Genomic DNA, 27,873 nt, shown 5'->3' with positions numbered 1-27,873 from the left:
TTTCAAACTGTACTATAAATTCACTACCACTACCACACGTTAACAACGCAAGTCCAGGCAGATTAAAAGAAAATGTTTTATCTTCCAAATCCTTCATTTTCCTCCGTGTTCAATGTTTACTGTATGCCAAATACAGGAAAGGAGCATGCTATTCCACGCTTCTAAGGTCAAACGCTGCCACCCAGAGGCGAGTCGCTGCAGCCTGTTTGTGAAACTAAAAATCCGATCCATGTTGCCCAACTAACTATGCGCAAGACCTACAGTAGAAGGAGAGGAAGATTATTTGAAGGGGCCGTGGACTGTGCACGACTCCTGTTTCATTTAAGTCGAAGCTTATTACTCTGCCATATACATTGAGGAATAAAACCATGGTAACCCTTTCAAACGCACCTAATGAGAAAGAATATATTACATTATATTTGGCCGTCAAAGTTGTATGTTGCAATGCTTTGCAATGCGGCAGCCCGCTACCTCGGTCTTATACATAGTCAGGTGCTGTATGAACTACCTTATTAAATTCAATCGCAGGCTCTGTGAAGTCAAGTGTAAAAACTAAACAGAATGAGTCTATTGCGATATAACAGCCTCCCCTTACAGGCTTATCGCTGTTCGCTATCGCGACCGCAGAGGCTGTAGCTGAGACTAACTAGGTCAGATCTTGTCTCTTCTCTTCCACTCCAACACAACTGTCCCAGACCCGGCCCGCCTGAAAACCCAGGGAACCACAAGCCCTATTTCAAATGAGATTTTATAGTGTTTTCTTATTTCATTTTTAAAAAACTGAAGTACCAATTTCACTGTCAACTCCGTAACCAGGAAGGAAACTGGGTTGTATCTTGACAAAAAAAGGTGCAAGCACGCCCGCTATGTACTTTCTGTTTCTTGTCTGTCCAGAAAATCATTTCCTGTTCGGAGTTTTTATCTTAACCAGCCAGCATTTGTTCGCCTTCAGCTCGTCCACGTAAAGACTAATGTTTGCCTATTTGACGTGTCTGTTAGAGGTTTTGTTATTGAAATGAACGTAGCGTTTCGTGACATAGTTGTCCAAATCTAACTTCATTGTGGTATTAGCCGTGGATTCTCACAGCAAGTAGGCTATTAAAGTTCACCGAAGAGGAAAGGATAAATATGAATTTCCTTATCGGACATGTTTTCTCGCTAATGGCTCTAGTATCATCTCTCCGGATAATGGAATGGCCACCTCTAAATTGTACTCAAGAGGTAAAAAAATTAATATACTGTACATTTTATCTTCCTGTTTTAATCATTGTGTAATCGGGTGAGATATTTCTCTGCTTTTAAAGTCAGGTCATTGTGTTCACTGTATAGGATATCAATATACATCATTAAGTCTGTTACAATAGATGGTAACTTCGATGTCGCATGTATATGATGTGCTCCTAAATTTATTTTTGTTTGGCCATTGTTATTATTATGGGTTTTGTTTTTATTAATACAACGACAGCAATAATAATAATAATAATAATAATAATAATAATAATAATAGCTTAGTACACATGTAATACATGTAAAATATATTTTTCATGGACACATTAAATGTTTTATGGCGAATCATTGCACAAAATTGGAATACACTGTGCATGTTGTGCCTACGTCTGTAACACCTTTAACTGATTTTTTTTTTTCCTTTTTCTGTTTCCTTTTTCTCTAGGGCCTGAGGTGCAGTGCAAATATAAGTAAGTGTAATGAGCATCTACTTATAATCATACCAGCTAAGATCCCACAGTGATTCTGCACTGGAAACTTTAAACCAGTGTGTGTCAAGGCGATGGGAAAACAATCCAGTTACTGACAGTCTCATTACTTTTTTTATTTTTTATTATTTAGTTTATTTAAACAGGGACAGTGTACAAAGAACATTAACCTTATATAAAACAAGGAAAGATGTAATGTACCGGGTTATAGCAATTTGCTAATTTCCACCCGTAGTCCCTGGGCAGGTAAGTAAGGTAAGTAAAATAGAAAGTACATTAAACAGTAAAATAGAAAGGACATTAAAAAACAAAGTACAAAATACAAAAATAGTAAAAACATACAAAACACAGTCATCCCCACATCCCAACCCTGGGACTGTTAACAACTGCTTTGCCACCAGGTTAGCATTTTATGGCTAGTCCTGGTTTCATTCTGGCACAGGCTGTCAAAAGCATCCGAAAAGGTCAAACGGCAGTTAACCGTCCTTAATTGATGCGCGTGACGGCAGTTACGCCCGTCGCCCATGGGAAATAGAGTTCTGCGATAAATTTAAAAGACAAGAGGCGTAAACCCGGTGCTGCTCTGAAATGACGAGGTGACGAACGCAGCACGTTGTAGCTGAGAGCGCGGTGTCTTGAAGTGCCATTTTACGTTCCCCAATCTGTCCGCCAGGTGACTGCTCTGACGGGGACAGGTGGGTTAGGCCCAGGTATGAAACCCCAACCAGACCGTTGATATCAGAGCTACAGGTGGTGGCTAGAAGAGACGAGAAAGGGGACCTGGTGCCCGTGATCTCGGCGAAATGGAGGGCGCAGACGGATGGTGGGTATCTGACAGCACACTCAAGAGACAGGGAAGCCAAGCGGTAGAGGCCACTGACATGTATCCTGTTGTATTAAGTGCAGAAATTAAAATTTTAGAAACACTGGGAGAGGTTGTCAAGGGGGCTGACCTGTGAACCGTATCATATTTCATATTTTTAATCTTTTCTACAGTAATGTAGTACAGGAATATTTAGCATGATTTATTTTTTGTCCTGCACAGGAAGCATACTTTCCCTCAAAGGAACCAAGGTGCACATACGACAGGAGGCCAGTAACCGAAGCCTTTGCGTTTATTACGTTTTCCACAATGAAATAAAGGACATGGTGAACCCTAGGCGCGAAGCGGTAAGAAAATATATATTGTAATAGTGCGATCTGACTTATTTTTATTAAAAAATTGTTGACCATTTTATGGCTTGACCATCTTTTTTTTTTCTTTTTTACTCAAATTGACTTTTATTTATGTACATTTTGGGTAGTTTAACAATCACAAAACTGAATTATTGTTGTGAAGATATGATGATTATTGATTATTATTACTACTAATGTGCTTACTTGTTTCCTGGAACCTGAATTTACAGAAGCTATTAAGATTTAAACTTTCTTTTCAGTGGTCATTTTCATTGGACGGAGTTGTTGTGGATCCCGGACAGAAATACTCGATTTCCATTTCTAATCTGCCTGTACCACGCACTGGGCATAACAAGATTGACCGAAACTTTACCGTCCCAGGTGAGAGTCTAACACAGGTATCAAACAGTGAGACAAGACACCTAGTGCATCAGGTACCCTGTGATAAATTCCAATGCATCGGATTAACCATTTGGTCAAATATTAAGACCTGTTGTTAGAACCAAAATATATTCTGAAATAAACATTTAATAAAACGTTTAACACAAAGAAACTGTAGACATAAGGATCTTAAATTAGTAACAATGACAAAAGCAGAAGACAAACTGAAAAAATATGCTCAGCAAGAGAGCCTTCAAGCCTCGCAAAATTCTTTCTTTTGATGCTCAGTCCATTTTTCAGAGTATACAAGAGTTTATATAATATTCTGCCGTTTTAACAGAATAAAGATTAATTTTAAGGCAGGTTTCCCAGGCTAATAGCAGTACAAGAATATTGTTTCAAATCGTTTTTTTTTCTTTTCTTGTTTTGTTTCCATCAGGGTGCAATGATCCTAAATTACAGGAAACAGAAGTATGTTTGGAGAGTGGTAAGCCCTATATTTCAGTTTTATAGAACTCTCTGGAAACATACAATACAAGAGACTAAGCCCTGGCATTATGACAAACTTGGCGATTTAGTTGTTTGATAGATGCTTTTTCTGTGATACATTGGCGGCCTGTCCAGGGTGTATTCCTGCCTCTCGCCCAATGCACGCTGGGATAGTCTCCAGCACCCCCCCTGCGACCCTCCCCAGGATAAGCGGGTCTAGATAATGGACGGGTGGATGGCTAGGTGCTGTAAACCAAAGTGACAAAAAAACAAAACATATATTTAACATGGCGAGGACACCACTAGAGCTAGAAAAAGAATCAGATCAGTGCTTTCTGCCATCCGGTCAAATTCCTAAAGGCTTCAGCCGGTAGTGGGCTCTGACACAACTAATACCCGGGTTGAGGGTGTTCAGTTTCCGTGCTCTGTGCTCTGTGTTCAGATTATTACTCCTATTCCAGGAAGCCTGTGGGAGCCTAACATTACCCGGAGTATATCGGGTTCGGGAGCAGCGATGACCGTGAGTTTTAACAGCGAGGAGCGCTCTGAGAAATACACTGTGTCCGTCCAGTGTCCGGACTTCAGAGACTCGCAGACCGTCTGGAAGGTAACTCTCTCTCCAGCTCATCAACGTATCAATTGCTGTAAAAAATAATAATAATAATCATAATAAAATCATAATAAAGTCATAATAAAGTCTTAATTTTACAACAAACAAAAAAAAAAGAGATGACGATCTTACTTTTACGTTTTTGGACGTCACAGGACAATGAGACGTCCCTGAATGTGACGTTTGCAACGGACCAGTGGCCTGCGACCTGCTGCGATTATGACATTGTGGTAAGCATGATTCAGCAGATTTGAGCACCATCAATACAGACATTCCTGATGCGTTTTCACTAAAAGCCCTCTGCCAGAAACCCCCAGAAACCCCCAGAAATCCTTCTACCTGCCCTCCTTCCCTGGGGTAAAAAGTTTGCTGTTGACATGACTCCAAATGAATAAAAAATGAAAAAAAAAAAAAAAAAAAAAACAATACTTTCTACAAGAATATCCAATACGTGTTTTAAAAAACTATTTATTAAATTAAAATATTAGTATTTATTTATAGTGAATAAATGAATAGTGTGAGGGTGACAGAACAGGACAGACAGAACGCCTTTTTTTCCACAGCTCCAGCCATTTTTTATTCGGTGCAGCGAGGACTGTGCCCGCCTGGAGAGATTTAAGAACTGCGTCCGTAAGTAGGAACTCATTCAGTCATTCATTTTGCTTACATGAAGCTCACAGAGTTGCCACCAGAAATGTGATGTGTTTATTTTTATGTTTTAAGAACCCGCTTCTTGCAAACACGGAAACCCCATATTTCAGTGCGTGCCAGAGTTCAAGGAAGAGCCTCCTGTCCTTGTCAATCAAGTGCAGTTCAATGTCCAGGCATTAATTTCCATAAATATTATGTTTCCCTCCACTGCAGATGACCCACGATACAGTGGCGGACAAGTTTTAATCATTTCATTCCTGGGACTGCTCCTTGGTTGTGGGTGTTTTGCACTTTGTAGAAAGACCTTGACAGGTAGGTGAAAAAGTTAATATGTAACTAAGGGTTTTTTCATCTACGAGAATGTAAAAAAAAAAAAATAGCATGCACAAATTAGTGCCAGTAAATAACCTTTACCAATATATATAAGGTGAATTAACAAAATATCTTGAATAAAATATCATGTGTTTTCCAGGAAATAAGCATTAATTGTTAGCGGAATAACTGGACAACAACTATCGCCTAATAAAAAACTGTATACCATTTTAAATGACCACATAACAATGTTTTTTTTAATATTTCAGGTGTGAGAAAACCCTGCCCTCCAGGTAAATGAATCTTTATTATGTAACACAGAGTTGCAGACCTTTTAGTGTATGCATAGCTTTAATCCAGCTTTTAGGGTTGGGTTACTGTTGGGTAACTGCTAAGGTCTTCCGAGACATAGATGCAAACAATGAGAAAGTATTTTTCTCACGGGCATATATTTTTCATTTCAAAATTTTCAGATCAGAATGTGTAATATTGTGCATGACCTTTCTGCGAAAAGAGAGCCACATTCTTTATTCTTTATTCAAAAAATACATATTTTTTTAATGTGAGGAAAATAACAAAATTGCACGTTCTTGTTGTGCTCGACTATTTTTTTATTGAGCTTCAAGCTGTCATAATGAGTCTCTCTACTTCAGGTTCCTTGAGCGACCCAGCTGCCACGCCCACTGCTGTCTCTCGACAAGAGCCTCTCCAGCTGAGCACCCCAAGGAAAGTTCTGCTGATCTACTCGCTGGACCACCCTCTGTACAGAGACGTCGTCCTCAAGCTGTGCGCCTTCCTGAGGGCCAAGTGCGGCACCGAGGTGGTCCTGGACCTGCTGGACTCCGCCTGGCTCGGCACCGTGGGCCGCATGCAGTGGCTGGACTGGCAGAAGCAGCAGATCGAGAAGTCGTCTGACAAGATCCTGATCCTGTGCTCACGGGGCGTGCGTGCCAAGTGGAGGGCCATGTGCGGAGAGGGCCGGGTGATGCTGAGAGAGGACCTCCGCTCGCCCATGGGGGACATGCTCACCCCCGCCCTCAACCTAATCGTCCCAGACGTCGTGCATAGCACCTCCTTTCAGAAGTACATGGTGGCGTACTTTGAGGACGTCAGCTGCGAGGATGACGTCCCCGCGCCGTTCAACGTCACCGTCAAGTACAAGCTGATGAAGCACTTTGAGGAACTCTACTTCAGAATCCTGGACCAGGAAAAACATGAGCCGGGAAGGGTGAACCGCATCGAGGGAATAGCGCTAGATGAATATTTCAACTGCCCCTCGGGTAGAGCCTTGAGGGACGCCATCGAGACTTTGCAGGCCTACCAGCTGGAGAATCCCGACTGGTTTGAAAAGGAGTGTGTGGACAGCGAGGAAGAAGTGGCAGAGTCCGAGCTACAGCACCCTCTTCTCGCAGACACGTGCGGAGACCCCGTATTTCAGTGTGTGCCGGAGTTTCAGGAAGGGCCTCCTGTGCTTGTCAATGAAGTGCAGTTCAATGAAGATGCCAGAGGCGTCCAGGCATTAATTCCTCTCGTGAACCAGGGAGGGGAAGGGCTTTCCACCCACCAGCTTCATCCTGGCGTTCATCCCAGCGACAGCCACCTCTGTTACTCGCACCCAGTCGTTGAGGTCGACCCGCTGATGTCGAAATGGAGCCTCCGCCCTTCAGCGAGCGAAGGTCAGCCTTGCTCGAGGAACGCCGCCGCCCCGCAGGAGCCGCCAATGCCGATGAGGAACACGTTTCGTTTGCCGGGGGAGGCGTGGGGGTCGTCGTCGGGAGAGAGCGTCCCGGGGGAGAACCGAGACGAGGCGCCGACATCGACCGACCGCCTCTCGCCTACCGTGCTGCGGCAGCTGCAGGCCCTCCAGAGGTCGTTCGGCCCTGCGGAGGACCTCGCCTCCGCGCCCGTGGGGGTCGTGGACCACAGAAAAAGGCCCCCCAGCGGATCAGACCAGGGCTACATCTCCAGGTCCTCCCACCACCAGGACTCAACGCACAATAAATCCCAGAATCCACTGGACGCTCTGACCAGACTCCAGGAAGCTTGTCTCCTCAACAGCCTCAAGCCGTCAGGAGACGTGCCCTCGAGTGAAGCATCTTTTGGACATGACCGCCAATAATTGGGCGGCAGTGTAGTATTATGGGTAAGGAACTGGACTTGTAATCTAAAGGTCACAATAGGACACTGTCTTTGTACCCTTGAGCAAGGTACTTGACCTGCATTGCTTCTGTATATATCCAGCTGTATAAATATGTGAAATGTAAAAATGCTATGTGAAAACAGTATAAATAAATAAAAAAGTTGTGTAAGTCGCTCTGGATAAGAGCATCTGCTAAATGCCTGTAATAAATAATTTATGAGCTTTTTAATAGGGATTTGTACAAGTAATGTTGTGAATAATTCAAGCATTTACACATCATCAACACTTTATAGCCATCAAAGTTGCTGTGGTTTTCACACATATTTCCCAGTGTAATGTGTGATGCTGCACTTTTTCTGTTTACTTGTTATTTGTTTTACATTCATATATGTTTACATTGGGTGTCTCCTGTCATCTAATGTGATACCAGAGACTATTTCAAATCAGCGACTACTGTGATTTCAAACAGGAAAAGGTTTGGTCAATCCATAAATGAAGGGTTTCATTTGATTACTGTGCATCACTGTTAACAACTCCCGTTTCTTTTATCCTGTCCAGCAACACTGTGCAAAATTACGAAAGTGTGAAAAATGTATGCCATTGTATAATAAAAGTGTTTATAGTGATTGTATTCATATGTATTCTGAACCATTGTCTCTATACTATATGCAGGCAATTCATATGGTAGTCCTCAAAATAACATTTCTTTTTATGTGTCCAAAAGACAAACTTTTACATCCCAGGGTAAACAGGCGACCAATGAGGGAATACAACTTTCAATATGTTAATCCATTGTGTTACAAAATAAAGGTTTTATATAAAAAAGGTTTTGCAAGCAAATAAGTCCAGATATAATTCACTGTAACCCGCATCATGGTCAGCTGTTACCGAAAGTGTTTTTAAAAATGTGACAGGATATTGCGACATCAGTAAGACTGGAAACAACCTTATTACACAACATGTAATACATGTGCGTGCGTTTTTCACATTTTTTCAGATTCCATAATTTTCAAAGAAAAAGTTGCTCAATATACACTGAATTAAACAATCATTCAATAAAATAAAATAAAAAACATCAAATGTTCATACTGAACGAGCGTGTAATTACATAGTCCATTCCAGGATTACTTATGATGAAAATGCGCAGATCTCTCCTTTTACAATGTTTGTAAACTAACTTCACTTTTCACCATAACACATTCTAAATCAATCTCAGCCGCATTTACGCAGTTCGTTTAAACGTGTTCAGGGGAAGGCATACGTGCACTGTTTCCTTAAAAAAAACACGGGAACTATAATTGGTCCGGCCAAAGCAAGGTGATCGCTTTGAACGCCTCCTGGTGCTACACGGAAAAAAATAGTGACATTTCCAGTAAATGGATTTCATCTCCGTGGCCTACACACGGTATTTTATTTGCATAAACTAAGGAGGAAGTTCGGCTCGGAACGGCTGTTAATCTTTAAACTTGACGCACGTCGGAAAGTCCCTGTGAGCGCAGTCAAACACGAAAGTTTAGAAAAAACTCAGAACAAGTTTAGAACAACTGTTTTACTTTTGTTGCTTTGTTTTTTAATGTGATAATAATAATGATCCACTTCGTCATACGTTTTTCATAGACATTCTCGCGCTTGCTGAAGTTCAGTGAAGAAGCGGGTGCTTTAAGGAATTTCTCGGCAGCGGAGCTTCGTCGAATAGGTTATGGATTGGGATTGAATGGCTTTGACGTCTTCTGAGGATGTATCTAATTGTTTACAGTACCGTGTTGTTGTCCGTTCATGCAACTCTAACGTCCGGTCTTCGGATATTGCAATCGCCACCTCTGAACTGTACACAAGAGGTAAGAGTGAATATCGCTATGACACAATGTCTTTTTATCTTTCCTTTATTTTTCGGCACGTGCTATTTGTCTTGCAATAAAATAATACTTTTGGTCCCAACTGCTGAAGATACTTTCTATACCTGACTAGAGAAGCTCTTATATTTGAGTTACGCGATTACTATTCGTTCTTTACCCAGCCAGGATTGTGTCATTCTTTTACGAGAGAGTAGTAACCAAGACGCGGCGTATAAAACTTACAATAATTAAAATAGTACAGTTTCAGACTATATGAAACCATAGACCTGGGGTGTCCATTCTTAACCGAGAAAGCCAGATGTGAAGAAAGAGAAATCAAAAACAAAGTTTGCAATTATTTATAAGTTAATAAAAAAATGTAGACAGCGGGTTGAATAAAGGCTCCTATTTGTATTGACAGTAGAGAGTCATAGCCTCTTATGATCCGCGGTATAATCTGCATGCTTTCCTACTCAGTACGTCTTTTGCAGTAATGTTTGTTTTTTTTATTTTGCAGGGTCTGAGATGCACGGCAAATATAAGTAAGACCCAGAGGCATATTCACCATACTCACCTTTCCATTCACACATTGGAAGTAGTATGCTATAATATAACAGGTTTCTGTCCTTCACCTCGGATCAGAAATGCTGAAACCAAGTGCAAAAAAAGATTAAATAATTCTCTTTGATTGCACTTTTCTTTGACCTGTATGCAACTAACAGAACGGTGCCCTGACCTGGGACATCATGACATAAAAAGTGAAAATTAATTTTCAAAGCATTAGGCTATGCACTTCAGACCAGGGACTACATAAATTAAGAAAAATGAAAGTCTGGGGTCAATCTGTGATGAAAGGGTTCCATTTGACATATTAATGGTGGTTCCTGCTTGCCTGGAGAAAAAAAAGTAATGGAGAAACTGTAGTAATTGCTGATACTTAGTGTCGCAAGTTAGCACTCCGTAACCAACGGAGACTCTGTTCAGGCAGACTGTGCTTTCAAAGAGGCACAAAGGGGCTTTTTCCTTCCCACAGACAACTGCTTGGACCAAGACTGGCTAAGACCCAGGAAATACACTCCGACTGATCCGAAGAACCTGACGGTGAAGCTGGACGTGAGAGAGGATGAGAACGGTGACCTCGTGCCGGTTCTTCTGGTGAACTGGGCAGCGCAGATCGACGGTGGGTGTCAAGCAAAACAATATCTGCTACAAAGCTAAGGGCTTTCCTCACGCGAATTGTTGTCAATTCTCTCTTTTTTTAACCCCCTTTATTCTTGCACCTATCTTGTTGTATTCATCCTGTGGTGTTGCTTACGTTTTTTACATCATACTTTTTTTATTATACCACAGGGAGCATTAAATTCATGGAGGGCACAGAGGTCTACGTGCTGGAAATGTCTATCAACCTGAACCGCTGCGTTCGCTACATCTTTGACAACAAGATCACTCACAAGAAGAAGTCGCCAGATGAACCGGTAAGGATGATCTTTCACATCGATTCGTTTGGCAGAGGCCGGCTCCTGTACACCCGGCTGAGGCAAAACCCTTCCCACAGCGTTCCTACCACGCAGTGGTAATGTTATAACATTCAGAAAACATTGCAGTAACATTGTGAGAACCATTTTGTGTTGGCCGGGCAGGCAGTGCCTTGACGCATCAGGTAAATGCTGTGCAGATGGAACACTCTGCAAAGTGGCGATGGTGGCTTTTGTATGCAGCTGTTCATTGTTGTTTTTATACAAAGTCCAAAAATGGCACAAAATGGCATCGGACTGTGTAAAAGCACTCAAAGTATCTCACGTAGATTGAAATTGAGGACGCCTTCCTGTCTGTGAATAATGCTGACCAACAACCATTTGTGTTAAATTGCGTGTGTGTTTTTCAGTGGTCATTTTCACTGGACAGTGTGGTGGTGGACCCTAACCAGACATACATAGTTTCTGTCAATAATCTGCCCAAGCCAAACCTGAACCACGATAGCTACAATGTCTCTAAAGAGATTACCATCCCAGGTAAGATTTGCATGTTTATAAATAAAAAAAAGCCTTTCTTTATGCTCACATGCTCAGAATGGTACGTCTCTAGGTACTTTAAGTAGCAAGAATAAGTAGCATTTGCAAGTGACTGTACAACAGTGATTCTGTATTTTAAATTGCACTAAAATGGTGGATGTGAATGGAATTACTTTTCTTTGGTCAGGGTGTGCAGATGCCATAATAAAGAAAACTAAAAAGTGTGTGGAAAGCGGTAAGTGAACTTTCACATCTAAATAAACATACTTATTCATTATGAGTAATTTATTTAATTCTGAAATTATAATTTGTAGTAATGGAAATTGTGGTCAGTTGCAACTTCAATTCAGGAAATGAAATTAAAATACTTCATGGTCTCACTGAGCATTTTTGACTTGACATGATTTGAGCTCAAATTAATTTCTTGAATTAAGGGAATTGAAATGGAATCAGTCCCTTAAATTGCAGTTAAATTACTGCCTAGAATCAGCATGTAGCAGTTGTTCAGGGTTAGCAGGTGCATGTTTGTGTTTGTGCTAGTTGGCTAGATTAAAAAATACAATTTCACTGTATGTTTGTGTCAATCCACACCCTGAAACAGTGGATCCACCCTCTTTTAATCCCACCTATGGGTTGCTTGCTGTTGATATTGTTCCAACAAGCCTGTTTGTGTTGTGGATCAGGAAGTCTATGGAAGTCCAACATTAGCTTGGAGATGTCCAAAGGGCAAGATGGCAAAGCAGCGATCACCGTGGGCTTCGACGGCGACACGCTCTCTGAGAAGTACAGCGTAGCCGTCCAGTGCGTGTCCAGTAACACGGAGTTCCAGACCGTAAAGAAGGTATGATCCATCTCTGCTGTGCCACACGGCAAGACTTTACTTCCTCCAATAGACACTATGATCTCTGTGAAAAGGCAAAAAAAATGAATATTTTTTCAGGATTCGCAAATTAATCATTCTGTTATTTTGATGTGTTGCAGAGCAATCGGACGTCTCTGAAAGCGACTTTTGCTCTTGGAATGTGGCCTCGAACTTGTTGCCATTTTAATGTGGTGGTATGTATTGCCAACATGTGGACCATAAACATAATTTAGCACTTGGCTAAAGTATAAACTGATATGTCTGTAAATTGCAGTCAAATAAAGTAAAATATACTTTATTATATACTTTGTTTGACTGCAATATATACCCTTATATATACCCTTTGTATTTCCCTCACAGATCCAGCCATTTTTTGCGTCGTGCCAAAACGACTGTATTCGACGCTGGAAGACATTTAACATCTGTAAGTAAGCAAAAGCATAGGGATTCAAATACCAAACAAAAGAAAACTTATATGGCAATACTAGTGAACATAAAGTATTGATGAGTAGAACTATTTGAGTGACGGATAGTAATACTATTCTAGATGTTTTTTTTAGCTTTCCGTGTTGAGGCAGGTCATGTGACCGACGTGTGTACTGTATGCCTGATTTAAATGTGTTGGTTCTAAACTGCCATTTGCTCTGTCAGGTCCAAGCAGCCCGACGTTGTCGCCCGGGGTTCCAGTCCAAACTCCTCTGGCAGTTGGCCTTGTTCTCGCTCTCGGTGTCGTCCTGCTTTGTGGGACAGCCTGCTGTGCCTATTTCCACTGTGGAAAACTGCTGATGAAAGGTCGGTCGGTGAAACCGCATGCATCTTTTTTTTAGGCCAGATTTCAGTCAAACCACACGCAGTTAGCTTTACACGCTTTCCAGCAAGCCCTAAATGATTGCCAAAAACCCAGTTTCAGAAAGTGACAAACTAATATTACGCACTTGACAAAAAAAGACACTTGATAAATGTAGTACCACTTTATAATACACTTCATTTGGAATGTGCCAGGTCTTATGTCTCAGTGTTTATTAAGAACACAAACATTCTACATTGGTTATGTGAGGAGCGCATTTCTCTTGTGCAAACCTACCACTCAACCATGAACTGACAACGTTAATACACACTGTAACGTGATTAAACTAATGATTTATAAATAAAAGTGATGCAGCCAGACAATTCTGAAATTACACTCATGAGGGCACAGAAGGTATAATGGCAGCGTGTGACCAGAATTATGTTTTTTCTTTCAGATCAGCGAGGAGCAAAAATATCCCAGAAAGGTAAACGAGCAATTGTATTTCAGCTTTCCCTGCTCATTAACTGATACAGAGCTTTGTAGTCCTGGCTAAAATATCAGCACGCGCTGGACTGAGGTATAAGAAAAGCCCATGTGCATATCCTGTTGAAAGGAGCCTTTAACCCCTTTGAAGAGTAGCTATTTTGGAATGTTTTTTATAATTATAAGTCAGTGTTCTAGAACTCTGGAACATTGCTTTCAGTTACTAGTAGTGATTGTTACATCAGCATTAGAATGTTCAGGTCTTACCCCTTCAAGGTTTAATGACCATAAGATAGCTTTTGTCTAAATTTTTCCTATGTTGTCCCTCAGATCCAGATTTCCCTATGAAAGACTCGCAGGACAAACCCAGCTCCCAGAGGAAAGTGCTCCTGATCTACTCGCTGGACCACCCTCTGTACAGAGACGTCGTCCTCAAGCTGTGCGCCTTCCTGACTGCCAAGTGCGGCACCGAGGTGGTCCTGGACCTGCTGGACTCCGCCTGGCTCGGCGCCGTGGGCCGCATGCAGTGGCTGGACTGGCAGAAGCAGCAGATCGAGAAGTCGTCCGACAAGATCCTGATCCTGTGCTCACGGGGCGTGCGCGCCAAGTGGAGGGCGATGTGCGGAGAGGGCCGGGTGATGCTGAGAGAGGACCTCCGCTCGCCCATGGGGGACATGCTCACCCCCGCCCTCAGTCTGATTGCCCCAGACTTGCTGCGAGCAGCTGCGCTGGAGAAGTACATCGTGGCGTACTTTGAGGACGTGAGCAGCGAGGAAGACGTCCCGGCCCCGTTCAACATCACCGTCAAGTACAAGCTGATGAAGCACTTTGAGGAGCTCTACTTCAGAATCCTGGACCAGGAAAAACATGAGCCGGGAAGGGTGAACCGCATCGAGGGAATAGCGCCAGATGAATATTTCAACTGCCCCTCGGGTAGAGCCTTGAGGGACGCCATCGAGACTTTGCAGGCCTACCAGCTGGAGAATCCTGACTGGTTTGAAAAGGAGTGTGTGGACAGCGAGGAAGAAGTGTCAGAGTCCGAGCTACAGCACCCTCTTCTCGCAGACACGTGCGGAGACCCCGTATTTCAGTGTGTGCCGGAGTTTAAAGAAGGGCCTCCTGTCCTTGTCAACGAGGTGGAGTTCAATGAAGATGCCAGAGGCGTCCGTGCATTAATTCCTCTCGTGAACCAGGGAGGGGAAGGGCTTTCCATCTACGAATCTCATCCGGGTATTTGTGCGGAGCAGAGCCAGGTCTGTTCCTCACATTCCCTGGCGAAGGGTACTCCAGGTGTCCTGGATGCTGGCCCCTCGCTTTTCACCTTCAAGGGACACCAGCCTGTGAATGCAGAACCTGCCCTGTGTGAACCTGCCGCCCCGAGAGTGAACAGGCTGTGCCGGCCAGAGGAGTCACCTGGAGAGAGCTGCCCAGGTGAGGAGGAGGAGGAGGAGGAGGAAGAGGAAGAGCAGCTCCACGCCTCTCTTGGTCCACCTTCCCAGGAATCTCTACAGCGCCTGCGGGCTCTCCAGGAGTCTCTGTGTCCCATCGCCGGCCCCGTCCCAGCGCGCGTGGAGGACGAGTCCGTTTTCGACGTGGAGGGGCGGCGCGAATGGATCCAGGAGAAGAGGCCGCAGAGCGGATCAGACCAAGGGTACATCTCCAGGTCCCTCCTCCAGGACTCGACACTTAGACAGGGCTCTGCAGACCCGCTGGAGGCTCTGTCCAAACTCCAGGAGGCGTGTCTTCTGAACAGCCTCGCCCCCTCCAGCGGCTTTCCCGACACGCCAAGCTACTGAGCGGGTTTTGCTCACGGCCATTAAAGAGGAAGGTCTAAAGAAGGAGACCTGAGCTTGCTTTTCAAAGTTTGTATGCCGTTTGCTTTAAAATATTTTTTTGTCCATTTTTTTTATTCAACTGTGCCAGTGTAGGTAAATATCACAGAACTTATGCAAACATTAGTTAATTTATTTATTTAGCTGTTCGGCAATTTTCGACAGATCATAAGTACACCAGGCAGTAAAAACCATTTAAAAAGCTGCAAAATGCATTTATAATCTTTTATGTGTAACACCTCAAATCACTGTACCTTATGTGGTTCACTGTCAAACTTGACAAATAGGAATATATTTTTTGCTTAATTCTTGACAGCTAGTTAAATTCTTCTTTTTTTTCTTTCTTTCATATCTTTAATATATTTCATAGTACATGGCCAAGACTTCCTGTATATTTAGACGAGTAAAGTTGGAAGTTAACAGAACAGAATTCTCAACGAACACAGGTTAACATTCTTAAAGAGAACAGCCTAAATTTGCATAAAACTGGTCACATTTAATGTTGAAGTGCTGCTGAGTTTGCATCCATAATCTACATGAAGGTGACACTTTTTTAAAAGAAAAGGTGGCAAGATTTAAAAAAAAACAAATGAAAATAATGTCGAAATTGAGTGGGGAGCAATCCTCGTGCCCTGTAATGTGGTGGGAACTTTTTGATCCATCAGTGAAGGGTTCTGGAATTTCCCTTACAATTCAACGCCCACTTTGGTCATTATTTAATCTGCAACCGTCTTCAACCCACAATAAAGCATTGTTTCCTGAACAGAAGGATGTCTTTCAAGTTCAGTGTGTGACGGTTTCATATGGTGACGGTTTCATATGAACGATTTGTTAGATGTTAAGCAACGAAGTAGAACAATCTGTTTGGTCCTTATGACCCATGCAGTTGTTTTCAGACTGAGATGACTGTAAATTTCAGCAATGGATTTACCCTGTGATATTTACCTTTTATTATTATTTTGTAAATAAGTTATACAGTTCATAAATTTTAAGCTTCCTTTTATTAATTTTATTATTATTGTTCTCTTTACTTTTTGTGTTATAGAGAGTGCTATTGTTGTCTCAGACAGAGGAAAATCTTTGCATCTCATAAGAGAGAGCCGTCCATTTATTTTGGTGATGATGGTATGTTCCTGTGGAAAACTGAACTTCTGCAGACAGCCATGATTATCAAAGTTCCATATATCGCACTCAGCTAATTATGTTGAGCTGTATTATTGTTTGCCCTTTGCTAGATATATATTTCTGTCTTCTAGAGCTGGGCTGTCCTTATACTCCACACCTCATTTGTTATTTGTGTGAGTGCCCAACTTGCCTGTAGTTGGCCTTAGGGCCAGGAGTACTGGGTTTTTTTATTTTTTTTATTTTTACAAATGTATAAATAAATATGTACAAACACTTCCCGTCTTGGTTGAATTTTGATGGGGTAAAATGTTCATAACTGTAACAATGTCAAAATGAGAGCAGACACGTTGCATACCATATCTTTAAATATACCTGGAGCCATTCCTTTAGATTTAGAACGTAGAAATGTTTGAAATTGGGGGGGTGGGGGGTTATAAAACAATCCTGGATCGTGTTTTGCCTGTAGGATACATTATTCTCTGCAATTTATATTACACAGCATTTTGGGCTAAAGTAGTGGCACTCTGTGTCAAGAGGTGGTGACCGATTAGAAAATGATTGCTTTGAGCAAATCCAGATTACCTTGATCTGACATAATCTGTAAATTTGGAATGATACTGCAAGCAATATAGTATCACTTATTGATTATGAACAGGTGGACAACTTGCAAATCAATCATGCACACTTCATCTGATGGGCTACACATACAGCTAACAGAGGCGGTCTACACAATACAATTAATAAGGCTGTTCTTGGTGAAAGAGCAAAATATTTTTTGCGCATGTACCCTGGCCGGTGCCTGTCTACTGGGAGTGAACCTCACAGGTAGCATGCTCTGATATATTTTTTATTGAAAATGCAATTTCTGTAACCAGAACTATGACTAGAAAGGGTTACGTATTCTGCAGAAAATGTGTCAGCTTGCAGAGCTGAAAGTGCTAAATGAATTGTTGCGTAGCCAGTAGTGGGAAGCATAAACTATAAAGTTGAATGGATGTTCTATTACAAAGCATGAGTAGTTGAGTAGTTGAAGCTAAGCAAGTTTGGACTTGTTAATTGGATGGGAAACCACCTGGGTAAGTTGAGTTGCTACTGGAAGTGGTGTTGGTGTGCTCTTCTCTTGGGTTGAATAAAAAATAACCTCTATTGCCTCAATGCAGTGATGGGGACAACATGCTGCAGGAGATGTCATTTTTTGGATGGGTTGTTAAACCGAGGTCCTGACTGTGGTTATTAAAGATTCTGTGATCATAAAGAGTGATCATAAAGAGTACGGGGTTCCCCAGTATCCTGGCTAAGTTCAGTCGACCTGCCACCTAAACATCCCCTGTTATTAAATGTCACATTCGGGGCAAGTTCCGTACAATTGTTCATCCACAGGAGTGGGTGCTTAATACAGTCTTAGTGGTGGTTGGATCAGGAGCCATAGGTTTTGCAGCCGGTGTACTATGTGTATGTAGGAGGTGCTGTGTTGCTAATGTGTATTCTAACAATTTCATTGGACCTAATATTTATTCATTACCTATTCTGTGTGACATTGAAATTTGTTTGTGAATCTTTGCTCCATGTGCACATCATTTGAAGTTTTAACATTAATTTTTACATATTAAACATTGATTTTAGTTTTGATATAGATTGTAACTAAAATGAGGAGGATTGTAACATTAATTTTCGTTTTGATATAGTACAGTTGTAGCATATTAGTTACAATCCTCCTCATTTTAGTTAGAATCCTCATAGAAGATAATTATTTCAGAACCAAAACTTGATGGTATCCATGGGGGTCAGTAACAATGCACAGGAGCGCTCTGACTGGTGGTTGAGCTAGCCAATAAATAGGCCAATAAAGTTCAATTACGCATCCTCCAAGAGATTAGTGATGCCAGTGCGTAAGAGCGTCATAGCCACCCGTGACCTGCTGACATATCGGCCATGTTCCAATTGCTTATAGCGACGGGACACAATTTAATTACCACTTTTAAATTTATGTAAGCTACTTATGAAAAAATTCGAGTAAGTTATTCCCTCAGGTAGTCGTATTAAATGAGGTTAAGTGAAAAAGTTTCTCTAGACTGGTTTCGTCAGGGTGGCGAGGAAACAGAATTCGACGTTCTTCGTTCAGAACTGGTAAGCTACAGTTTTTTCCACATAAAAAATTATATATATATATATTATAGTTTAACAACTGTATACTATTTGACTGTATACTTATCTGTGGCGTAGGTTATACATTTAAATCCTTATAATGTTTTGGCTATGGGTGCTATCGATAAGTGCGTCGTATGCGCGTGGACTTTAGGCTATTTGAGCCCGCGAAAATGGCATATCGTTTATGAACTATGATATTGTATTTATACGCCGTGATATTACCAAATTTGTATTAAATGCTCGTGCTTTATACATTATCGATTGATACATTTATTATATATTGTTTTGATGTTTCCCAAAACCAATTTGATTACCTTTTAATGTGTTAACTTTTAATTATTTTAGTTAGAATCCTCATAGAAAATAATTATTTCAGAACCAAAGCGTGATGGTATCCATGGGGGGTCTGCAACAATGCACAGGAGCGCTCTGATTGGTGGTTGAGCTAGCCAATCAATAGGCCAATAAAGTTCACTTACGCATCCTCGAAGTGACTAGTGATGCCAGTGCGTATCAGCAGCTGTCCAGATGTGCTTAGCGACGGAAAACAATGTAATTATCGCTGTTAGATTTATGTAATCTACTTATGAAAAAATTCGAGTAAGTTATTTTGCTATCTTTTCCTGCAGGTAATATTTCCCTCAGGTAGTCGTATTAAATGAGGTTAAGTGAAAAAGTTTCTCGAGACTGGCTTCGTCAGGGTGGCGAAGAAACAGAATTCGACGTTCTTCGTTCAGAACTGGTAAGCTACAGTTTTTTCCTCAGAAAAAATAATATATATATGTATATTTTAGAACAACTGTATAATATTTGACTGTATACATATCTGTGGCGTAGGTTATATATTTAAATCCATATAATTTTGGCTATAGATAAGTGCGTCGTTTGCGCGTGGACTTTAGGCTGTTTGAGCCCGCGAAAATGGCATATCGTTTATGAACTATGATATTGTATTTATACGCCGTGATATTACCAAATTTGTATTAAATGCTCGTGCTTTATACATTATCGATTGATACATTTATTATATATTGGTTTGATGTTTCCCAAAACCAATTTGATTACCTTTTAATGTGTTAACTTTTAATTATTTTAGTTAGAATCCTCATAGAAAATAATTATTTCAGAACCAAAGCGTGATGGTATCCATGGGGGGTCTGCAACAATGCACAGGAGCGCTCTGATTGGTGGTTGAGCTAGCCAATCAATAGGCCAATAAAGTTCACTTACGCATCCTCGAAGTGACTAGTTATGCCAATGCGTATCAGCAGGTGTCCAGATGTGATTAGCGACGGCAAACAATTTAATTATCGCTGTTAGATTTATGTAAGCTACTTATGAAAAAATTCGAGTAAGTTATTTTGCTATCTTTTCCTGCAGGTAATATTTCCCTCAGGTAGTCGTATTAAATGAGGTTAAGTGAAAAAGTTTCTCGAGACTGGTTTCGTCATGGTGGAATTCGACGTTCTTCGTTCAGAACTGGTAAGCTACAGTTTTTTCCTCAGAAAAAAATAACATATATGTATATTTTAGAACAACTGTATAATATTTGACTGTATACATATCTGTGGCGTAGGTTATATATTTAAATCCATAAAATTTTGGCTACGGGGCTATCGATAAGTGCGTCGTTTGCGCGTGGACTTTAGGCTGTTTGAGCCCGCGACAGGTAGCTAATGTCATATCGTTCAGTATATTCGAAGTACTTTATTACATTTTACTGAACAGTGAATGTGTACCGTATATATGTTTTTTCAGTCGGTTGGATATTTTTCTGCTACTGGTATATGTGAGCTAGCGAACGCAATTCGGAAATATCACTGTGTACAATTATAATATAATACCTGATACATGATTAATTATTGCATTTTGAGAGGAAATTGTGTATGTACTTTAAGTTTATATCATATTTAGACGATTTCGTGTAGAAATGAACTAGTTAAAAACTATGGTTTAAGTGTTTAGAGTGCTAAAGAGCTGGGAAGCTCTCAGGACATGCTACCTGCGCGCGCGCTCTGGAACGACAGGCATCCGTACCTGTATGTCGACACAATGTTACACAGAGTGCTACAATGTAGCTACAATGTTACGCAGTTATACGCGCATGTACATGAAACTGTTACAGTGTAATTGTATTATGTGTATGTTATTACGAAGACGTATTTCGTTATATTCTCGGAGAGGATGTAGAAATATATTGTATATTATTTTGATGTTTCCCAAAACCAATTTGATTACCTTGTATTGGACTGGGAAGGCGGTTTCATTCTGGAATATGGAGTGTGTGCGAGTATTACGATGCAATTCCACTTTTCGCCACAAGGTGGAAATAGTCCAATTATGTGTCCGTGAGAATCTAAATTGTAATTGCTACATTGTATTTCTAAACCCACCAGGCACACCCACAAGCATCTGTATCCATTTAAAAAAATACCTGTGGTAATTATGAAGTATATAAGAGAACTAACCTACCATGTTAATGTCCGGTATTTCAGACAAACAAGACAAGATGGACCAGCATGCCGCAGAATTATAAAGACCACACTGGAGTCGGCAGTAATCTTGCAGAAGTTGGTTATGCTGAAGCTTTGGTGAGCTCCACACTATCTTCAGAGGTCACCGTTGATGTTCCTGTCCGTTGTGTCCCCTGTTGATGCTAGGGTTTTGTTCACCGGAAGGGGCGGGGGGAGCTTGGGGAGGACCATGTGCTGACAGGTTCTTAATCAGGTCCTATGATAATGTTATGAATCGGGTCATAAAGTGAGTGAGTCACTCATTTAATCAGACCCTGTGATAGTGTTAAGTGAGTGAGTGACTTTTTAACAGGCTCTGCAATAGTGTTATGAATCGAGTCACTCTTTAACTGACCCTGTGATAGTGTTATAAAGTGAGTGAGTCACTCTTTAACAGGCTCTGTGATAGTGCTATAAAGTGAGTGACTCTTTAACAGAGCCTTTAATCGTAATATAAAGTGAGTCACTCTTGAACAGGCCTTTTGATATTGTTATAAAGTGAGTGATCATTCTTAACGGGCCTTGAAAGCTATAAAATGAGTCACTCTTTAACAGGCCTTGATATGTTATAAAGTGAGTGACTCTTTAACAGGCTTTAAGTGATAAGTGAGTCACTCTTGAACAGGCCTTTTGATATTGTTATAAAATGAGTGAGTCATTCTTTAACAGGGTCTGTGATAGTGCTATGAAGTGAGTCACTCTTTAACAGGGTCTATGACAGTTCTATGAAGTGACTCACTTCTGACTGGTCTCTCTGTTTGTGCTGGAATCCATTTTCCCATCACTTTTAACCAAGTGTTTGTCATTTGAATTGCCCTTGCCTCTCTCAAGCAGCAGCCTCCATGAGTTTGAAGGTAACTTATAAATCCAGTCACTCTAATTGACCCTGTTATAGCGTTATAAAGTGAGTCATTCTTTAACAGACCCTGCGATAGTGTTATGAAGTGAGTCATTCTTTAACAGGCCCTGTGATAATGCTATAATGTGACTCATTCTCTAAGAGGGCCTGTAATAATGCTATAATGTGACTCATCCTTTAAAAGGGCCTGTGATAATGCTATAAAGTGAGTCACTCTTTAACAGACTCTGTGATAATGCTATAAAGTGAGTCATTCTTTAACAGACCCTGTGATAGTGTTGTAAAGTGAGTCATTCTTTAACAGGCCCTGTGATAATGCTATAATGTGACTCATTCTCTAAGAGGGCCTGTATAATGCTATAATGTGACTCATTCTTTAAAAGGGCCTGTGATAATGCTATAAAGTGAGTCACTCTTTAACAGACTCTGTGATAATGCTATAAAGTGAGTCACTCTTTAACAGACTCTGTGATAATGTTATGAAATGAGTCACTCTTTAACAGGCCCTTTGATAATACTATAAAGTGACTCATTCTTTAAGAGGGCCTGTGATAATGCTATAAAGTGAGTCACTCTTTAACAGACTCTGTGATAATGTATGAATGAGTCACTCTTTAACAGGCCCTTGATAATACTATAAAGTGACTCATTCTTTAAAAGGGCCTGTGATAATGCTATAAAGTGAGTCACTCTTTAACAGACCCTGCGATAGTGTTATGAAGTGAGTCATTCTTTAACAGGCCCTGTGATAATGCTATAATGTGACTCATTCTCTAAGAGGGCCTGTAATAATGCTATAATGTGACTCATCCTTTAAAAGGGCCTGTGATAATGCTATAAAGTGAGTCACTCTTTAACAGACTCTGTGATAATGCTATAAAGTGAGTCATTCTTTAACAGACCCTGTGATAGTGTTGTAAAGTGAGTCATTCTTTAACAGGCCCTTTGATAATGCTATAAAGTGACTCATTCTTTAAGAGGGCCTGTGATAATGCTATAATGTGACTCATTCTTTAAAAGGGCCTGTGATAATGCTATAAAGTGAGTCACTCTTTAATAGACTCTGTGATAGTGTTATGAAGTGAGTCACTCTCATTCTTTAAAAGGGTCTGTGATAATGTTATGAAATGAGTCACTCTTTAACAGGCCCTGTGATAATGCTATAATGTGACTCATTCTTTAAAAGGCCCTGTGATAGTGATATAAAGTGAGTCACTCTTTAATAGACTCTGTGATTAATGTATAAATGAGTCACTCTTTAACAGGCCCTTTGATAATTATAAAGTGACTCATTCTTTAAAAGGGCCTGTGATGATATGGCTAGCTAAAGTGAGTCACTCTTTAACAGACTCTGTGATAATGTTATGAAATGAGTCACTCTTTAACAGGCCCTTTGATAATACTATAAAGTGACTCATTCTTTAAGAGGGCCTGTGATAATGCTATAAAGTGAGTCACTCTTTAACAGACTCTGTGATAATGTTATGAAATGAGTCACTCTTTAACAGGCCCTTTGATAATACTATAAAGTGACTCATTCTTTAAGAGGGCCTGTGATAATGCTATAAAGTGACTCATTCTTTAAAAGGGCCTGTGATAATGTTATGAAATGAGTCACTCTTTAACAGGCCCTTTGATAATACTATAAAGTGACTCATTCTTTAAGAGGGCCTGTGATAGTGTTATAAAGTGAGTCACTCTTTAACAGGGTCTATGATAGTTCTATAAATTGACTCACTTCTGACTGGTCTCTCTGTTTGTGCTGGAATCCATTTTCCCGCCAATTTTAACCAAGTGTTTGTCATTTGAATTGCCCTTGCCTCTCTTCAGCAGCAGCCTCCTTGAGTCGCTGAGTATGAAGGTCATTCTTGCTTAGGCAGTGGATCTGTCCAGGTGTTCATACATCCATCTCTCCTCTGTCACTGACTGGGTAGCGATAGTCATGCTGTTTGTGAAAGGTCGTGTCAGTGGTTGACAAACTTTGGATTTTATCGTAGATTCTCTGCGTGGTCTTTCTGCAGGGTCCACAAGGGCGTAGGTGGGAGCCTTGATGGACACTGTGCAGCTCATAACTGTCCACCCCCAGCTTCTGCTGTTTAGTAGTACAGTCTCACAGTGTTACCCTCATTCTGAATGAATCAAATTAGCTCTATAGGCTAAAATTAAATTAAAATACAAAATAATTTAAATAAAGAAATAATAAAAACCATAAAACAAATCATAAACCTTTAATAAAATAATTTCTAAATAAAAATAGTCATTTATTAATAATGATAATAATAATTTAAAATACTAAATAGGAACCTAAAATAGACAAATAAATAGAAAAAAATAGACAAAAAAATAAATAGTTCAGGGTGAGGGTTATAGTGTGTGACTGGACTACCAGAGGATGGGGTGGACACAGTTACGGGCTACACAGTGTCCATCATAGCCTCCATCTACATCCTATTGGACTCTGCAGAATGGCCAAGCTGAGGACCTACGGCAAAATCCAATGTGCGGCAGCCACCAACATCAACCTTCACAGATGGCATAACCGTCACTACACAGTCAGTGATATAGGGGAGATGGATGCTTGAGGGCCTGGACAGATCTATTACCTGAACAAGGGTGATCCTCAAGCCTAGCAGTCTGAGGATGCTGGTACTGAACAAAGGTAACAGCAAGGTGCATGATGACATTTGGCTTGAAGTGGTTGGAGAGTGGATTCCTTCTCAGACAGAGGAGCCAGTCGGGGAAGTGGTTTAGCAGCTCACTCTGTGGCAGTGTGTGTGAGAGGGTAACACACCGCACGCATGTCTGGGTTATAGTGGGTGGAGAAGGGTGGTACGTAACCCAAGGCCTAGTACTCTCAGCACATGGTCCTGTCCAAGCTCATCTACCCCCCTTCCAGTGTATGAACTCCTAGTATCAGCAGCAGGACCAGAGGACAGGAACGTCGGGGTCTGACCTCTTCAGGTAGTTCAGAGCTTTCCAAAGCCTCGGTAGAATTAACCTGTACAGCAGAAGGAGCAACAACAGCAGCTGCCACACAGAGAAGACAACTGTGGAGTGCGAGCCTGTTAAAGCAAGATGGCTCCTCCTGCTCGGTAACTGTAACTGCTAAGTGATGTCAGCAGCGGTCAAAGTTCACCTGGGCTCAAGATGTCCGCCAGAAGCGGTGGGAGGGCACCGGGAGCAGCCACACAGCCCAGGCCGGGCCGGATCAACCCCGACCTGTGCGTCCTTTCCGACGCTGCTGCTGATTGGACCAGACGTTCACCTGAGGATAGAGCCAGGAGCACCAGGAGCCGCTGTAAGTAAACAAGCAACTAAGTGACAACAGACAGCTTTGTCATCCTGTAGTGCCAAAAATTAAGGCCAATTATGTTAATAGTGGGCTATAATTTATTTTATTTGGAAGTGGGGGCAGTTTTTCTACTTTTTTATGCCTTACTACTAATTTGGGTGGAATTGGTGCTTTCATTTCTAGGTTTTTTTTACCTGCAGGAATGAAAATAAATTATCGAGAGTGCACGGAGAGGAGCATTATTTACGGTAAGAAACTTACGCTTCATTTTAGTTTTTATTTTCAGTTTACTTTTATTTAATGGCTGAAATGTTTTACATGTTTTGTAATGATTGTTTCTCGTAATGATTCTGTAATGTAATGTAATGATTCTCTCATAATGACTGAACCAAACTTGTCTTATTAGAAGCATTGCTAATCTTATATGCTTTAGCAGCTGTCATTCCCTTGTTGAAGTTCTTCCATGTTAATTATAAAGAACTTTCTTATTTTATGTTGATGTACATAATCAATACCACTAGGCAATGTGTCACCCATTGGATTTTTTAAAGCTGTTCTATAACCCAGCACCAGTCTTTATCTTTCCACGAGAAGTTATGGATACACGGCTGAGTATTAAATGGAGCGATGACAACATTGTCTGGATAGGCAATGAAAAAGGTAAATCTAATGTCTCATTTTTAGTTTTTTTGTGAAACAATTTTAACAAAGACCGCCCAATACCTTACAGCACCTGGAATCAACATCATTTTTTCTTGGTTCAGCAGGAGGGATTATTTGGCTGCTGAGGGACAATGCAAACCGACAGAATGAAGCCCCCCCCCTTCCCAAGTCTTGGAGACATCGGTCCCTGGAGGAAAAGGTGAGACAGGGCAGCTGCAATGACTATATGCAACATGTGGTTTAGCTTTAGTCTTTTTTTGATACTGTACAGGGTGCATAAAGTGACTGAGTCATTCTTTAACAGGCCCTGTGCTGATCACCTGAAGCAGATCGTCTCCTCCATTGTCCTGTGGGCGCTCCTGGGTGATGAAGGTCATCAGCTCCTGCACGCACTGTTGCCTGGCTGAGGAAGAGGAGCAGCCTGCGGTTGTGAGCCTTGCCTCTTCCTCCTCCTCCTCCATCGGCTCCCTCAAGGACACCTCCAGGGTCGGGGTCAGGATCAGAGAAGACGGGAGAGAACAGTCACAGCGTCGGCACAGCCAGGGCGGGACTGTTGATGCTAGGGTTTTGTTCACCAGAAGGGGCGGGGGGAGCTTGGGGAGGACCATGTGCTGACAGGTTCTTAATCAGGTCCTATGATAATGTTATGAATCGGGTCATAAAGTGAGTGAGTCACTCATTTAATCAGACCCTGTGATAGTGTTAAGTGAGTGAGTGACTTTTTAACAGGCTCTGCAATAGTGTTATGAATCGAGTCACTCTTTAACTGACCCTGTGATAGTGTTATAAAGTGAGTGAGTCACTCTTTAACAGGCTCTGTGATAGTGCTATAAAGTGAGTGAGTCACTCTTTAACCGGACCTCTGATAGCGCTATAAAGTGAGTCACTCTTGAACAGGCCTTTTGATATTGTTATAAAGTGAGTGAGTCATTATTTAACGGGCCCTTTGATAGCGCTATAAAGTGAGTGAGTCATTCTTTAACAGGGCCTGTGATATTGTTATAAAGTGAGTGACTCTTTAACAGAGCCTTTAATCGTAATATAAAGTGAGTCACTCTTGAACAGGCCTTTTAATATTGTTATAAAGTGAGTGAGTCATTCTTTAACAGGGCCTGTGATATTGTTATAAAGTGAGTCACTCTTTAACAGAGCCTTTAATCGTAATATAAAGTGAGTCACTCTTGAACAGGCCCTTTGATATTGTTATAAAGTGAGTGAGTCATCTTTGACAGGGTCTGTGATAGTGATATAAAGTGAGTCACTCTTTAACAGGGTCTATGATAGTTCTATGAAGTGACTCACTTCTGACTGGTCTCTCTGTTTGTGCTGGAATCCATTTTCCCATCACTTTGAACCAAGTGTTTGTCATTTGAATTGCCCTTGCCTCTCTCAAGCAACAGCCTCCTGGAGTTTGAAGGTAACTTATAAATCCAGTCACTCTAACTGACCCTGTTATATTGCTATAAAGTGAGTCACTCTTTAACAGACCCTTTGATAATGCTATAAAGTGACTCATTCTTTAGAGGCCTGTGATAATGCTTAATTGACTCATTCTTTACCTGTGTAGTTGTTCACTCTTTACAGGCTCTGATTTAAAGTGTATAGATAATGTTAGATAGTCACTCTTTAACAGGCCCTTTGATAATGCTATAAAGTGACTCATTCTTAAGAGGCCTGTTAAGCTATAATGTGACTCATTCTTAAGGCTGTGATAATGTTATGAAATGAGTCACTCTTTAACAGGCCCTTGATAATGCTATAAAGTGAGTCACTCTTTAACAGGGTCTTGATAGTTCTATAAAGTGAGTCACTCTTTAACAGGCCTGTGATAATGCTATAAGTGATCATTCTTTAAAGGGCCTGTGATAATGCTATAAATGACTCATTCTTTAAAAGGCCCTGTGATAGTGATATAAAGTGAGTCACTCTTTTACAGGCCCTTTGATAGTGTTATAAAGTGAGTCACTCTTTAACAGGTCCTTTGA

At 41.1% G+C, this 27,873-nt stretch overlaps 2 protein-coding genes and 2 long non-coding RNA genes across 8 annotated transcripts; all 4 read left to right on the top strand.

Annotated features, from left to right (window-relative positions):
* Nucleotides 1–766: 766 nt before the first annotated feature.
* On the top strand, nt 767–8,105 carry LOC135245582 (interleukin-17 receptor A-like). Its single transcript, XM_064318700.1, has 12 exons — nt 767–1,221; nt 1,673–1,697; nt 2,389–2,538; nt 2,761–2,885; nt 3,152–3,272; nt 3,712–3,759; nt 4,223–4,368; nt 4,527–4,601; nt 4,935–5,001; nt 5,236–5,334; nt 5,604–5,627; nt 5,988–8,105. Exons 1-12 carry the CDS (start codon nt 1,129–1,131, stop codon nt 7,451–7,453), a joined length of 2,439 nt encoding a protein of 812 aa, XP_064174770.1. The 5' UTR covers nt 767–1,128; the 3' UTR covers nt 7,454–8,105.
* Nucleotides 8,106–8,698: 593 nt separating this feature from the next.
* Nucleotides 8,699–16,686, top strand: LOC135245581 (interleukin-17 receptor A-like). The gene is made up of 12 exons (XM_064318699.1): nt 8,699–9,312; nt 9,827–9,851; nt 10,343–10,489; nt 10,660–10,784; nt 11,195–11,321; nt 11,509–11,556; nt 12,005–12,162; nt 12,303–12,377; nt 12,544–12,607; nt 12,835–12,975; nt 13,428–13,457; nt 13,787–16,686. The coding sequence occupies exons 1-12, from the start codon at nt 9,211–9,213 to the stop codon at nt 15,250–15,252; spliced, it is 2,508 nt and encodes an 835-aa protein (XP_064174769.1). The 5' UTR covers nt 8,699–9,210; the 3' UTR covers nt 15,253–16,686.
* Nucleotides 16,687–18,440: 1,754 nt separating this feature from the next.
* Nucleotides 18,441–20,035, top strand: LOC135246131 (uncharacterized). Its single transcript, XR_010327510.1, has 3 exons — nt 18,441–18,540; nt 19,191–19,303; nt 19,942–20,035. It is a non-coding gene; the product is annotated as an uncharacterized LOC135246131 (long non-coding RNA).
* Nucleotides 20,036–21,047: 1,012 nt separating this feature from the next.
* On the top strand, nt 21,048–27,404 carry LOC135245928 (uncharacterized). Of its 5 annotated transcripts, XR_010327452.1 has the most exons (6): nt 21,048–21,152; nt 23,764–25,231; nt 25,426–25,473; nt 25,777–25,885; nt 25,990–26,087; nt 26,193–27,404. It is a non-coding gene; the product is annotated as an uncharacterized LOC135245928 (long non-coding RNA). The 5 variants fall into 5 exon arrangements; XR_010327449.1 differs by lacking the exon at nt 21,048–21,152 and having other exon boundaries at nt 23,283–25,231; nt 25,409–25,473; XR_010327450.1 differs by lacking the exon at nt 21,048–21,152 and having other exon boundaries at nt 23,284–25,231; nt 25,409–25,473; nt 25,793–25,885.
* The last annotated feature ends 469 nt before the right edge of the window (nt 27,405–27,873 follow it).

This window comes from Anguilla rostrata, chromosome 19 (assembly GCF_018555375.3).
Source record: "Anguilla rostrata isolate EN2019 chromosome 19, ASM1855537v3, whole genome shotgun sequence".
NCBI lineage: Eukaryota > Metazoa > Chordata > Actinopteri > Anguilliformes > Anguillidae > Anguilla > Anguilla rostrata.
Note: the sequence above shows the minus strand (reverse complement) of the source record. Positions and strands in the feature narration are given on the sequence as shown.